Source organism: Rhipicephalus microplus, chromosome X, assembly GCF_043290135.1.
Source record: "Rhipicephalus microplus isolate Deutch F79 chromosome X, USDA_Rmic, whole genome shotgun sequence".
NCBI classification, from domain to species: Eukaryota; Metazoa; Arthropoda; class Arachnida; order Ixodida; family Ixodidae; genus Rhipicephalus; species Rhipicephalus microplus.
In genome coordinates this window covers 118914668-118930476 of record NC_134710.1, presented here as the reverse complement: position 1 = coordinate 118930476, position 15809 = coordinate 118914668, and the positions used below count along the sequence as shown (strand labels likewise).

At 44.5% G+C, this 15809-nt stretch overlaps 2 protein-coding genes across 7 annotated transcripts in view; one reads left to right on the top strand and one right to left on the bottom strand.

Annotated features, from left to right (window-relative positions):
• The window catches only part of LOC119176365 (uncharacterized), a 218696-nt gene extending 211624 nt beyond the window's left edge, over window positions 1-7072 (bottom strand). For 5 of the 6 annotated variants that reach the window (XM_037427613.2, XM_075877512.1, XM_075877513.1 and 2 more), the window contains exons 1-2: window positions 6186-6973; window positions 5871-5918 (exon numbers count right to left, since the gene is read on the bottom strand). In XM_037427613.2, the coding sequence (XP_037283510.2) occupies window positions 5871-5918; window positions 6186-6205 (68 nt within the window). In that variant the 5' untranslated portion in view covers window positions 6206-6973. The other variant, XM_075877508.1, reaches the window with a different exon arrangement.
• Window positions 7073-7110: 38 nt separating this feature from the next.
• On the top strand, window positions 7111-11112 carry LOC119176361 (uncharacterized). Its single transcript, XM_037427607.2, has one exon. The coding sequence runs from the start codon at window positions 7126-7128 to the stop codon at window positions 8173-8175; it is 1050 nt and encodes a 349-aa protein (XP_037283504.1). The 5' UTR covers window positions 7111-7125; the 3' UTR covers window positions 8176-11112.
• The last annotated feature ends 4697 nt before the right edge of the window (window positions 11113-15809 follow it).

The following is a 15809-nucleotide window of genomic DNA, read 5'->3' as shown; positions in this document are numbered from 1 at the left end:
TGCGCCAATGGGTCTGTGCCATAATAAACTTCGAGCACCCTGTAAACACCACTATATGTGTTTTTGAGAAGATGCTCATCTTTTGCCGATATCTCAGAACAGGTGTGTGCTTTATTCTAAACGAAATGCTTGTCTTCGATTGAACTTACAAGCATGAAGAAACTCGATGGGATCGCATGCTTTTTTAAATAGCTTGCATTCAGACGTACAGTTCGTTCTGAGATAATGAATATCTGAGGTAATGAATTTCTCACGTACCTTACCGAATGACCAACAACCCAACGTATGACCACTGTGGCTTCGGGGAAACGATCGCACAAGTAATTTACGTATTTTGTCGTTTCAATGCACCCAGAAAAGAGCTTTCAACCAGTTAAAACAAACTTGGAAACCCTCTGTTGGAAGGAGCAAGAGTTTTCACACATTGCATGGCCGGCACAACCCTCAGCTGTGAAGGTGTTTAATGCTCTGCTGCACTTATTGAGGACAAGTGGACATAGTGAAGAACTTGCGAAGCGTCGCATCTTACGGCACACCCATGTGCAGCTTTTCGTTTTCCAGTTTTACTCTATCGTTTTTTTATTACTTTTACTTCATTTCTCAGAAACAGGACAGTCAGACTGTCTTCACTCTGGCTAGTCTTCCTTTCGTTCTTCCTCTGCACAATTTTCTTCGGCGCTGAGTGAAATCAAACCTTCAACGCACAGATCCCTGCACCATAACAGCCTGACGTGTGGGCGAAATATACCACGGATGTGTGCAGTTACAGTGAGAGAAAAATTTCCAACATTCGTTTGCACAGACCCACCGCACCTTTTGGAGGTCGCACGCAGACTTCGCGGTGGCAACTCCAGGTGGAGGTGCGGGCCCAGAGGTAAGCACGAGGGAATCCTGGTTGCAGTACAAGGCTCGTGCGTATCGGCACAATCTCGGCGGATACACGCAGGACTTCGCAAAGGTTGGTGGTGGCGCCGCTAGGTGGCGTGGGGTTTTCAGAAGTAAGCATGGTCGAGGAGCCGGGCCACTTCACGGCCTTTGTGAAACTCATTACTAAACATTCTGGACTTACATATACTTCAACTTCATCTCGGTTCAGTTATTTTTCTTATTATAATATAGTCATCGCAGTAATTATTATAACAGTGAAGATAACACGTAAAATCATAGCCCCTTACACACGCATCATTAGATATGATGCTAATATCACGAACGTGGCCGATCACATAAAAAAGGATGGACGAGCCAGCGTCGTTTTATTTTGTCTTGTGCCAATCTCGCAACAGTAGCCAGTAAAACTTAAATATCTGGCACTTCGTTGCGTGAAAGGGGAAGGAAAAAAAAACGCGAAGAATGGTGACAATAAGTACATAGATAACGTTGTGTTCCTCGTTTTGGGTGCTTTTCTTGGAAGTGGTTTATTTGCCATCACCTCAGCGGTGTGAACCTTGTGTTAGTCAGTTCGTCTTCTTTTGGCAGAGGAATCATACATGAATCATACTGAGGTCCACCTCGGTAGAACATTGGCAATGGTGCTGGACTGCTCACCCAAAGGTCGCGAGTTCGATCCTGGCCGAGGCGGTCACATTTCGATGGAGGCGAAATTCTACATATGCGTGTAATGTGTGATGTCAGTGCACGTTAAAAAGAACGCCAGATGGTCGAAATTTTCGAATCCCTCCACTTCAGCTTGATTGATATGCGAGGTTTAACGTCGCGAAACCAAAATATGATTATGAGAGACGCCGTAGTGGACGGCTCCGGAAATTTAGACCACCTGGGGTTCTTTAACGTGCACCCAAACCTGAGCACACGGGCCTACAGCATATTTGGCTCTATAGAAATTGCAGTCGCCGCAGCCGGGATTCGATCCCACGACCTGCGGGTCAGCAGCCGAGTGCCTTGGCCACTAGACTGACGTGGCGGTGCCCTACACTTCAGTGTCCCTCATATTCGTATCGTCATTGTGGGACGTAAAACACCACATATTATTATTATTATTATTATTATTATTATTATTATTATTATTATTATTATTATTATTATTGTCAATCACAATGACGCGCAGAAGTAGTGATTCTCGTTCAGGAAAGCTACTGAACCTACAGTCTTGTGTGATATGTTTGTAATATTCAGTATGTTTATTAATCCTTGCCCAACGCGGCATTACTTCAGTCCCCTAATCAGTTCTCAAGAAAATCCTTAGTAATCAAAAATTTTGTAGTCGTGAGATAGTTCTTTTTCACTATAATCGAAAATAGGTGTTAGCCACTTACCCAGCCGTTAACACCAGCCGAGTGCCATGACAATGCCACAGTTTTTATATCCTGGTAAATCACAACTGCGTGAACTATCTTCATTAATGAGTTCCAAATAATGTCACAATATGACTTTTCTTGGCAGAGAACGGTGTATCGAATATCGAAATCAATCCCTGTGACATCTCCGTGGCGATAAACGCGTAATCGCCCGGGGACCACTGTCGCAGAGCTTTTTGATATTATGTGTTTTTGCTATTGGCCTACCCCAGGTCTCGCTCCAGGATCGTCAGGTATTTTATTTTACGAATAATTATAGCACAACTCTTTTTGTGCATGTGGGCGCAGATTTGCATATGAAGTTTCCTTTCAATAGTTTAACGTGTATGGAATAGTACATATTTCACTAGATAGAACACACAGTAACAACTCGAGCGAAAAGAAGGAAAATCGATCGAAGGGATCAATATCGTTTGACGCTAGGAGATCGAACAACGTTTAATCAAGCCAACAAAAGGGTATGAAAAGGTATTTGTAGTTTTCAATTGAGATATAGAAACTACGAATTAAGGTAATATGTTATGCGAGAAACAATTTCTGGTGTATTGCAACCCTAATAAAAAGTTTTGATGAGAAAATAGTTAAGAACTGTAAATTTAGACCCGTTATCTCAAATAACAGACTACAGTTAAACTGTTCCAGTCAACTGATGACGTAGACTGGTATATCATGAGCAATGAAGGCGACCAACAGCCACATCATCCAACCAAAAAGCGTTGTGATTCTGGACTCATGTACGAAAGCGTGACTTACACAATCGAGTCATTACGTTGCTTTCTTATACTAAATCGAATACCTTAATACGCACAAGGGGCCATTTTCGCACAAACACCTTACTTGTTGTCAAATGAAAACAAAAAATGGCAGATCCCACGTCCAGTGGGAATCAATTATATGTGAAACACAAATGATGAAGGTCGATATGTCACTTTAAAATCAGCATAAGTTTACGAAACAGACGTGAATTATGCCGCACACCACTTCCATGTAATGATTAACATGTTTGCGCCAGGCATTTGTCTTCGTCGTCCATTCACGTCACGTGATACTAAGTTTGGTAGATGTGAAGCAAGTGAAATTGCCGCGAGAACGCTATGACTGTAGTATGTAGCCATGTTTTACATAACACGTATGTCATGATTATCATGTTTGCTCCGCCACAGTGGTCTAGTGGCTAAGGTATTCTGCTGCTGACCCTCAGGTCGTGGGATCAAATCCCGGATGCGGCGGCTGCATTTTCTATGGAGTTGAAAATACTGTAGGCCCGTGCGTTCAGATTTGGGTGCACGTTAAAAAAATCCAGGTGGTCAAAATTTCAGGAGCCATCCACTACGGCGTCTCTCATAATCGTACAGTGGTTTTGGGACATCAAACCCCACAGATCAACCAATAATCAATCAATCAATCAATCAATCAATCAATCAATCAATCAATCAATGATTATCGTGTTTGGACGTGTCATTTACCATCGTCGTCCATTCACGTCACGTAATACCAAATTCGGTATATGTGAAGCTAGCGAAACGCCCGCCAGGGCATCATGAGCGTCGTACGTAGTCATGACTTACATAACATGCATGTCGTAATTTCGAGGTTAGGGTCTGTCTCATATGTTCGCCATGCAGTCATGTGATAACATACGGGTTTTGCAATATGTCATGTGAACGAAACCATCGCTAGAGCAGCATGGACCACGAAATGTATTTCATGACATTCATGACATGCATGTCCCAATTTTCACGTTATGAACTTATAACTAGTCAGTTATACTCGTCATACAGTCATGTTATAGCGTACCAATTTCGGTATAGATACCTTTATCAAAATGGCCAGGAGAGCTAAAGTCGTAGGCAACTAGATAGATAGATAGATAGATAGAGAGAGAGATAGATAGATAGATAGATAGATAGATAGATAGATAGATAGATAGATAGATAGATAGATAGATAGATAGATAGATAGATAGATAGATAGATAGATAGATACGGACAAACTCACTGAAGTTCGCTAAGAAATGCTTCGCATTTAATATCAGCCGCTTCTGTTGCCGTCATTATAGAGAGGGTAACTGGACAGAGGTTAATAGCGCCCACAAATGAAAAACTAGGTAAATTCGGTGCAGGATCGACTATGAAAGTGCTGATGTGTCACAGCGGTTGAGTCTCTTGAATATATGTGAGCCTGTACAACTGAAAATACTTCGGCCTCTTTCGAGATATTTAGCGAACATGACGAAATGTCTGAAGCTCTTCAGGAATGACCGTCGTCAAAGCATGTGATTCACATGAGTAGCTCTCGCACGTAGGGTCCACTTGCATTTCTACGCTCTTGTGCCACCAGCGCATCTAGTGACCATTTTTAATGCAGATTTGTATGATTTGACAGGAAAAAAAATGATGCCGTTTATTCTAGAGGGGTCTAGACGAAGCACGCGCTATATAAGCTTAATTAGGATACACGAATATCCCCGTAACATTGGTAACGAAGAAGTGCATTAGTTACATCCTCAAATAAATCTTTGTTTCATGATATAATGCGCATAATAGTAAAATACGAGAGGAAACACAGAAAATTCGAACAAAAGGCATCTTAACGGACATGCACGAATTATTTGAGGGGAAGGCAGGAAGGAAAAAAGTAAGTATTTGACAAGAATGAAGGCAGTAGTAATGAACTTTGCACCGCCATTGTTCACAGCACGAATCAATACTTATATGTTAGCTCTCACGATTACAAGCTTGATGCTGGACTGGTATGTTTCCCGAAGTAGTCGCATGGTCGTATTCCTTCCTAGTTTGCCAAGATAAAAGCAAGGTATAAAATCAGCACGTGTTGTTTTCTTCCGTTGAGCATGCAGCCAACTATAATATCGCGGAATGTGAGCCTTGTAGCTTGGAACGCCATCACGCAGTTTTATGCACCACATATACCTCAGTTTTCTTATAGGTTCGAACCAAGTTCGGAATAAATATGGCTGTGAAAATTTCTTCAGAAAATGCAATCCTCCACCCAGGCGTGGATGTAAACAAGTTCATATTTGGAACTGGAATTATTTTTGAATCATTCAATGAAAACACGAAGAAAAAAAAGCAATGCAGTCCATTTAGCCGTTCAGTAAGCATATCCTAACTCTTTTGTTGCAACTTTTATTTTGAAACACATGAATGACAAAATAAAATAATGATAAGCTCTTCAAGCACTACAAAAATTTCTCGATGCATTTTTCAAGTGCACATATCCATAATGCGTTCTCAGTGTAGTTTGTAGGTGCTAAAGGTGCGACCTTTCTTTCAGGTCTCTCACAGGTGGTGGCTGAGTGCTCTGAATTGTTTACTGCAGGTGCATGAGTTTTGAATGTATGAGTGTATGGAATACTTAACTTTTACTAAATAACTTTTTTCGTGTGTTTGCAAGCAAAGTTAAACAGAAAGATTTTGAACGAGCATTTTCAACGAACTTGATGTGCTGACAAATGGGAGATATGTAAAACCTTTATGACTGCGGGTTTGCCCTTCTGAGCAGGCGTACAAATCAAGTGGTGACCTTTGTCCATACCTGATGTTCTCGAACGGTCCGTATGCTTGAGGTGCCATGTCTTGTGTTCTACATTGTACAAAAATCACCATATGTATTCACCTTAACATCTTTAATTTATACGGTAATGACATCACTCATTTTCTCCACATCTTGAGGAAAATAAGGGCTGCAGTAACAGTACCAGTAGCCATATTGCGAGTGCTACGAAGCTATCGTAGAATTTATCTTTCCGGATGCTTTTTTAATTCTATCTGCTGCTCATTGAAAATGAGAGTGCTTTCTAGCCCCATAAGAAACAATAAACGTTAATAAATGACTTCGAACAATACTTACAAGACCTTCCTCTTCTGCATCGCTATAAATGAAACATTTAAGGCCGGCTTGTGAAAACGACATGCTATAACAGAGCTTCGCGGGCGCGCGAGAAGAAAAGCTACGTGCTGGACGACAAGCCCAAGTATGCCGTCTGCAGTGGCGTCATATTTGCATACGTTCTTTGATATCCCACAGAAGGCCCTGCACTGATAAGGCCAGCACTAGGGTACGTTTTGCAAGACCTGGGATATATCTAGATATATATGCAAATATGATACGCCTTCGTAACATAAGACTGCAACAATTTTACCGGGGCACGATAAGATAGAAGCGGCACGTTATAGCACCCCACTTGATTCGTGGCAGAGAGTTAGCAGACGAGTGCCAGAAAAACCGAAGGATGGAGAGCAGTTCGCGCGACGAGTATTCCGTTGCTCGAGAAACCGGAGAAGAGACTAAAAGGTAAGCCTTGTATTTAGAAAAAATGAAAAAAAGTGCAGCTGAGGAATGGGGGTCTGATTCCAGAATTTAATTTTTTGCCATTGTACTAATACCTCAATTAATACGGAGCTGTGCAAACAGGAACCCGTTAGAGTAAACAATAAGCGAGATTGAAAGGAAAAAAAGTAAGGCACAGTCCTTTTTGAAGCTAACCAGTGGAAAGGCGGTGGTTTATTTGCCCCCGCTCCTCGAGGTACGAGCATGCGGCTGAGGGAAGAGGAGAAGAGCGCCCGGGCACCTGTGCGCCGACCGGGCGCTGTTTGCACGCCCCGCAAACAGCGCCGGCCGGCGGCACACGTGCGAGCAGCGACTCACCGGGGCTGCGGGACCGTGGCGAGAACTTAAGACTCGGGACGGGGCGAGAGGGGGCCGTGGCCTAGCGGCTGGCGCGCACTGACGTCACGCGCGCCGCGGCTGTCGATTGGCGCAAAGTGCAGCGGCGCTGGCGCTCATAAATATGTGGGGCAAGTCGGCGGGGGCCGAGCTCTTTGGAGCGCAAGTCGTGTGTGGAGCGCGCCGCGAGCGGAGTCTTGTGAGCCCGAGCCGAGCGCGCGGCGCAAGTGTGGCCCTGTACGCGGGTGAAGCGGGCGAGGCCGCGGTGGCAGCGTGGCTCGGCGGCGCGCCCCCGGACCCTGCCTGCCTGTACTTCCAGCAGGGCGGCGCGGCGGCGGCCACGCCGTCGCCGTCGGGCTCGTCTTTGAGCTCGTCGCTCGATGAAGACGCCATGGCGGGCGATGAGTACAGCTTCGACCTGGAGAACCTCGAGGAGGTCGTCAAGCAGGAGATGGGCGCCAAGTACGCGGCTCTTCAGCCCGAGCTGCAGCAGCTCGAGCACCTGCGCCGGCCATTGGTCGGCAGTACACCGGGCACACCGCCGGACACTCCACCCGGCTCGACCGCCTGCCCGGCGTCGCCCGAGTTCGGCGCCTGCATGCCGGACGACAGCATGATGTGGTTGTCACAGCCGCCACCACCACCGGCGCCGCATCAGGCGCCGCACCAAGCGCATGTGCGCTTCGGACACCAGGAGCCGCTGGACCTGCGGCCGCAAGGGGACCTCGAGTGGCTGCAGCTGCGCCGCGACCTGGACCCACGGCCCCCGATGCCCCCGCCGATGCCCATGCGGGACATCTTGGACGACGAACAGCTGATCTCGCTGTCTGTGCGCGAACTCAACAAGCGACTCCACGGGTTCCCCCGCGAAGAAGTGGTTCGCCTCAAGCAGAAGCGTCGGACGCTCAAGAACCGCGGCTACGCGCAGAACTGCCGGACCAAGCGCCTGGCGCAGAGGCACGAGCTGGAAAGCAGGAACCGCATCCTTCAGGCCGAGGCCAACCGTTTGCGTCAGGAGCTGGAACGCGCCTGCCAAGAACGCGACTTCTACAAGCAGCAGCTGGGCGCCGCCGCCCGCGCCCGCGCTCAGCAGCCGCAGCCGCCGCCACAGCAGCAGCAGCTGCCGCCGCCACCACACGGACTCGGGCCCGGCTCGCCGGACTTTCTCATGTGACTCGGGCCACCCCACAACGGCGGTCCCGCCAAGTGGCCGCCACGCAACTAAATCAGAGACTGTACGAAAGGCAGCAACAATGCTGCCGACGAACAGTGCACCGTCGCCTGGCCTGATGCCCCAGCCGGCGAGCACTCCAAAAGACTGTACGAAAGGCGGCTCCGTGCCGCTGACGACTACCCCGCTTGCGCTTGCTTTGCTTGTCCCTTGTCTTGCCCGCCGCCGCTCAAAGTTCGAGGAGGTTCGTGTTCTAGAGGCGTGGAGCACGGGCCTCCAGGTGGGCGGTTCCCGGGACGCCGGCCAGTTTGCTATCAACAGGTACGAAAGGCTCCGCATGGCCGTACGCATTTGCCCCTTGATCGCCGAGTCGACAGTCGTGCGTGCCAAGTCGTGGGCAGGAGACGCCGCACCGGCGCCGGGTTGTGGCCCGGGTCGCTGCGCTGTCTCCTACCCGCTATCACGCCGTTGCCCTGGCGCCAAAGCCAGCCGCTCCGCGGATACACGCTGCGCAAGTCTCGGCGCGCAATGTTACGCCGCACTCACGCGTCCTACCATTTGTGTTCACAGCACACGCTCCTCTTTTCGGCACACGCAGTGATATGAGGGATATTCGGTCTTCTTTATCATTTCTTCCTGAATTTGCTTAGAGCAAACGCTAGTCGTGGTCGAAGCGTGATTGTGGCGCTGCCATTGTAACAACGCTGGTTTACATATATCTCCTGGCATACACGATTTGAGTGTGGCGCAGCTGTTTGCTCATGCTGAAGTAAGAGGGGCAGTGTAATTATATCGACTAGTACGTGTACTCCTCCCTTTTGTCTGCGGTGCGATAACGAAAGAGGAATGAAGAAGCATGTATTCAAGTGTGTTGCTTGCGTACGTGATGGCTATAACAAGGAAGGGTTGTATTGCGCGTGTTTGCTAAAGATCTCTTTCGAAGTACATGTTTACAGCTCAGTAGCCATGTATACTGGATACAATACGGCTCTCATTCCTAACTTGAGTTGTTAAATTTGTGTGCTTTCATTCGTCCTCCTCACCACTAAACAAGGAACATTCATGCATATACATGATACCAGTTTCGACCACGACAAGGGAACACCTAATATGGTATTACTTTTGTACAAGTAACATTCTGCATTGCTGATGCGCCTCTTTTTTGACAGCAAGGGAACAAGGCAGGCTGAATTAGTCCAGAGCATGTTTCCGAACACTGTCATATCCGAATAAGCACTGCAGTGGCGTACTCACGAGTGGAATAGCACGATATTGTGACATGCATTTTGACTGTATATGTGAAAATTCCAGTGCACTCGAAGTGTTAAAGTCCTCCTTTAACATGATAAACTGTCCCCGACAGTATAACTGGCCAGCACCCTCGGTGATCATTGTCATTAGACTGCAGCCTGGACACCAGTGCTTTGGCGTTGTTAGGCGAAGTCCTCAATAAGCTTGAGAAAAGTCTTGTTGCTCCATGTGCTACATGCGCTAATGTTATCAAAGCTCTCGATACCCTCTTTGGAACCTTGATGCCGTCTGCACTAATATACTTTTATGCCTATACTCAGAGCTAAATAATCAATTGTTGGCCCGCTTAGTGGTCTTGTGAGCCCTGTTGCAACGTTCGACTACAACTGGTGCGTTTCTAATGGGCATTCAGCGTGTGCCAACATGGCAGATTCACTTTATAAAAGTGAAATATAGTTCCTGGAATCAATGTGGCAACTGGCCTTAGCAACTTGAGCCTTAACCATTCAAGCTTGTGCAATAACACAATTTTGGAAACACCTAGCTTTGGGAATGAGCCATGACACAGTCCTTAACCGACACTGAAGAACAGGTATACAAGCCCCGCTACAGACAACCAAGGCAAAACAAATGTTGTGTCGAAAAGAGTGTTACTTAGTTCTTCCTTTAGTGCGAACTCTACAGCCGACGAGTGCTGAATCTGTAGGTACGTCATTGCTTAGGTTTTATTAATATATCCACAAGTATTTCGGTAATGATTTTGGCATTATCTCGTGAAATCATGGGGGCAGTTCCGCTATTTAAGCGTATTAGACATGAACGAATAAGACAAATATCTCTGTTCGCGATGCGAAGATGGTTTTTGTAGTCAAGTAGTGAAGAGCGATGTGCAATGTTTAAAAAAAGGAGACTACTTTATTTTTCCGCTTTTATATTTATGTGAAATCAAAGCAATTGTGTTGGGGCGTGGTACCCGCTTCGAGCTCATCAGTAGTTTTTGATGCGAAAAGGGGGTAACAACGCACGCTGTTTTCTACTGTGATAAGTAAAATTGTATATTAATATGTGTGTGCAAAGAAAAAGAAACGCATTATTTGTTTTTATTTCAAGTTGTTTTATGTCCGAGAAATTTTCACGCTGTTATATGAACATATGCATGTATGTAATTGTATAAAACCCACACGCATATACAAACTTGTGTAAATATTACCTATGTACACGCTGCCAATGTGTTTCACTGAAGAAGCAGGAGTGCATGAGGTTTCGTTCATCATGAATTCGAGGTTTACTCTTTTGATATCGGCATAACATGTGTACCACCAGAGCGCTTCTAAAAGCCCCCCTGCTTCACCAGTGAGGATATCACATGATCAATGCTTCCCCTCATAAAAATTAATATGATATTAATCCTGATATTATACTGTCTTCTCCTTCACTAAGATTTAGGTCAGCCCGTTTCGGGCATCTTGTACGCGTTTCAGTTCGTTTCTAAATGCCTGTACATACCTCCTCGCCCAGGTGGTGCGTTCCAAGAGAGTGGAGAAACATTAAATCTTGTCAGCTTTTCGTGAAACATGTGCGTGTACGCTGTAATCAGGACATTTACGTTAATGGCACTGCTTTTCAGGAGCCGAGTGTCACTGTGTAAAAAATAAAATCAAGCAATAAAAGGAAACATGAATGCCAAAATGCTTTTCTTCTCTTTTCTCGGCTAAACGACGCTGCCACACTGCATCAATTGCAGAGAGAGACCTCTCACGTCATGGCATGCTCTTCATCACGACATCGTTTTCAAGACGCCAGAACACTCTGCGCGCACTATAGCCATTCTCACTGCTTTACGCCACACTGGTTTTATTGGCAGAGCTTCCGGTAGGTGTGTCAGGTGACTGTGTATTTGCGATTGTTCTTGGTCATTTCCTAAAACGTGGAGGAAATTATCCAGTCAGAACATCTCGGAATTTGCGAAGACTGGTAAAGGGCATCAAATATTGTACCTTACAGAGCGAAATTGTAAATGTTTTAGAGCTCGATAAGCTTTATAATGAAACACTTTTACACTCTGTGGCGCATGGACAACTCTTGACGCTCCGGAAACTAAATGTACAGTCTTTGTGGTGTGTACGACACTATGCAAAGACGTTTGCTGGCCCGTTCCTAAAGAAACACGCAAAATTAAGAAAAGGGTTGGTTTATTTTGCCATACAGTGTTTTGGTTTATACTCTACGTATGAAGGATGTGCACGGCAAGCTCACAAAAATACGTGGGGCTGTGTTAAGAAAACCATATTTATCAGAATCATTCCTTCTTTGTCAGCAGCTACTTTCCTTCACGGGCAATGTTTGAACAACCTCAATTACACAAAGACACATGACGACAAAGACAAGTTCGTTCATGACTGCACAGGGGGCTGGGGGTGGAGCGAATTCAAGTATGTGAAAAAGATTGGTACGTGACCATCATGTGTCTAACTTTACGACAACTCTGCATCCTATTTAACGACTTCGCCATCCATACTATGACGGTGAGGCGATAAGGTGTAAAGGCAGTACGGAGATCTGAACTTATTGTCGGTCGACGCAGTTTCGGTCTTCTGCACCGTGCTTTTGAGAGTGAGGTCGCGTACACAATATCGAATACGTATCATAGGGATAAACCTGCCTAAATGATTTCCTATGCATTTTTTTTTCGAACTCATGATGCCGCAACAATTTAAATAGTACACTGCTTCGCGAAAATATATTCATTAGGTGATTATAAATTAGAAACATGCTGTATAAAGGGGTCCTAACCCCTAGGTAATTTGAACCGACAAGAGGGTCTATTTAAAAACATGACAATATTTCAAGATGGTTTAGAGTTGGCCGAGTTGGACCATGATTAAAAAAGTATTAGCGAGCAGCACAACACACTCTCAAGAGTAAGGTAGAATAAGGCTGGAGCCTCAACTCTTTGTACTCTTGCTTGTGTACGTGTGCTTGCTGCTGGTTTACAACATTAATTCTAAAGAAATATAATTACCTGAAAAAAAAGTATAAAAAAGTACCACTACCTCGTTTGTCAAAACACGAGCAGTAATGGTAAATATATACATAGTTGAAAAGGTATTCCTCGAAACTCGGCTTCGTTTGAAAGTTATTTCACTCAACGTCCAATACAATCAAGGTTGAGGTAACCATTATACGACTCACAAAATGTCTAGCTGTAGCCAGTGTTATCTTAGCCCTAATAATATTTGTTGGAGTTTAACGTCGCAAAATGACCTTATTCCTATGAATCTTTGCGAAGTTAACGTGCAGTTGACGTTGAATTTGACTTTTCTGAAATGTCATGACGCTGTCCACTGCCGATCACGCCAGTTGTTTTTGATAAATTTGTTTCAAGTTCACAAGTGGCCCTACTCCAGAAACAAGGGCGTTTATTAGGGGCCACATATGAATGCTCTGGTGGAAAAGAACTCTCGTTCACTTTGTGAGCAAAATTTATTTCATGGTGGTGTACTTTTGACAGCTACTTGAATACAATAACGAGCCACGTCCAGCGCGTTTGGCTAGAGACACCGAGCTGAACCATTGTGGTATACTGAGTGAAAGCGGGGGTGGTTATGACGCACTGTTGTTGCATTTAATCCCGTAGTAATCACCGAAAACACCTCTAGTAGTGCGCAATTTACTTTGCTTCCCGATTATCGAGTGTGATTGATTAAGCAGCGCACGCTCTTGACGTTTGTAAATAGAAAAACCTTATCGACTCTAAGACTAAAGTGGTGGAACCTCCAACCTTTGATGGACACAAAATCACCTATACGTTTTGACAAAAAACAAACAAACAAAAAAGCCCAGATATTTTTTGGCCAGTAATAAGTACCGAGACTTCTTTCAACCATGGCTATTCTTACGCTATGAAAAATTCACGAAGGTAAAAACCGTGTTCAGTTATTTACCAGGTGTGCTATTTTATTGTAGATAGGAAAGAAGGAAAAAAAATAGAAGGAAAGACAAAGAGGTTAGCCAGTTGTTAGATAGAATTGCTTCTGTATGCTGGGGAAAGGAACTAAAGAGAACAAAATACAATAGAAATGATAAGTTCAAGCAAAAAAATTAAGTAAATGAAAGAAAGAGGACCTTGCACTGTTTAAAGTCTCTCGCTAAGTCCAGTTGCCCGTAGACAGCGCAAAAACGTTTTAAAAGCTTTCTCCGCTGGGAATAGTCACGGCTGGGGTTCCAGGTATCTTTCCTTCGACAAAGGGTGGGTATTCACATGAAACCAACGGCCTCCGCATAGAAACCCCTGAACGCGTATGATGTCTCGTTTAACAATAATCTCGTAACAAGCATCATTCGGAAACTTTGCTGGATGGTTGGAAAAATGTTAACTCTTATTCAGGAATATTTGTTCTAGATAATTTTCCACGACGCGAGCAGTTAAATGCGCATATGCATGGCGGCGACATTTCATTGAGCGATGTAATTACGAAGCGGGGTTTTGAAGGGGTGCGCTATAAGACGCACTGTAATTACTTAGCGACCTTCAGGGGGTTCAATGCAAACAAAACACCCTTTTGCCTAAGCAAAATTTGAGAAAAAGGAATTACGGGGATTTTCCTTTAAAAATGTAGCTTCTAAAGGGTGACGTTTCAGCTAGGACACTCTTCTCTGATTAAAAGCGTTTTGGGTTTTAAGGGCATTCAGTCGTCAACACTCAGCGTGCAAGGTGGTAACTGGGACTGATTGATTAAAACTTTTTTACATTATTGGTGAGTTTAGTTAAAGATATCCCTATTTTAAGGTTATCTTAAAGCATACCATAAATTTATGCCTATTTTCTTATTGTTTGTGTGCGTTTACACGGAACTGGAATATCCCCATCAGCGCTAAAAGGTGACTTAGGATACTATGGCTGCATATACCAGGTGGATGATCGCTTCAAGGCAGTAGCACGAGAGCTCCGTGCATTAAGTATTTTACGATATGCTCTGTTGTGTGTACAGTTTGCACCTTCTATGCTGATCTGTCAATTTCAACGTTATTTTTTTTTTGTGATAAGGGTGGTAGGTGACGGAAAGCACCCCATAATAAAGGGGCTAGGTCAGTGGCAACCCCCATTTGTATGAGTGTTTTGATGCGTGAAAACACCCTTTTTCTGAGGTGTAAGGGCGATAGTTGCGAACACAACAAAACCCCCTTAAGGGTGTAAACTGGTTTACTGTGCGGGACGCAGCAAGAAACACAGAGGGCCAGTAAGGAACTAGCCCAACTTAGCCTTTTGATGACACTGACGTAAACTGACCTGAATGAGTAGTGATAAGAGAAGTCTGTTGAAAAGCCTATTACTAGCAGTGAGGTTAAATTAGGTTTCATCAAATTCCTGTCTACCGATTCGTACACTTCCTTTGATGAAGCATCGCGTTACTAAATGAAGGACGAGAAAAGAAGTGCACAGGACAAGTGCTCAACTCGCAACTGAAGTTTGTTGAAAGAAACCGTTATAATATATACGCATGATCGTAACACTTGATAGGTGACAGGAAGAAAAATAGGCACAAGAACCATCTAATTCAACCTTTATTCATACCCATATAGGTGGTTTCTTTGTCACACACTGTCACAGAGGTTTGGTTAACACGATCTTTACCCTGTCTTGCGATATCAAATGCTTCAATCGCCAGCGAGACCATAATCTCACAAAAGTGCTAAGGTGATGTCGTGTGACGCTGTTGTAATTTGCCTGTGATGCTACATGAGCCAAATATATGTTGATATAATGCTGAAGCAAGAAGTAAGTTTAACATCTGACAGGCTTTGAGACTTTACGGCGCTCAATTACAAGTGACAATAATAATCTCGTTCCCCGACTTTATATTGACTTTGTCATGTTTCACCAATTTACACTAATTAATGAATGAAAATGAAACAAACGAAAAGAATAAACAAAATTTACAAAGCACTAATATGAGCCTGAATTCGCAAAACTTTTTATTGTGGGTTTTCTTAGCCATTGGTGGGCTGCCTGTCGCCTGTGTGTCCTGAGTCAGGATCGGTCAAACTTTCCTCTCACGAAAAATATAGGCCTAGAGTCGTTGTTGCGAATACGGGACGTGGTGCCTCATATGTAGTCCTGGCAGTCGTCAATAGTGCTTTCGATAATAAAAGAAAGTCGAGGGCCGTTGGGTATAGGCACATTATTAGTTCCTTAAAATCGTAATTAAAATATGGTGGTGCGAAATAGAGTTTAGTTTCGAGGTATGTTTATGAGCAACTGCATGCAAACAAATTATTTCGAATATTAGCTTATGCTATAAACATGGCACCAAAATGTTGTGCAAATGAAATTTAGCATTTACTATGAATACATCGCCTTTTAAAAAGCCTTCCAACAAATACAT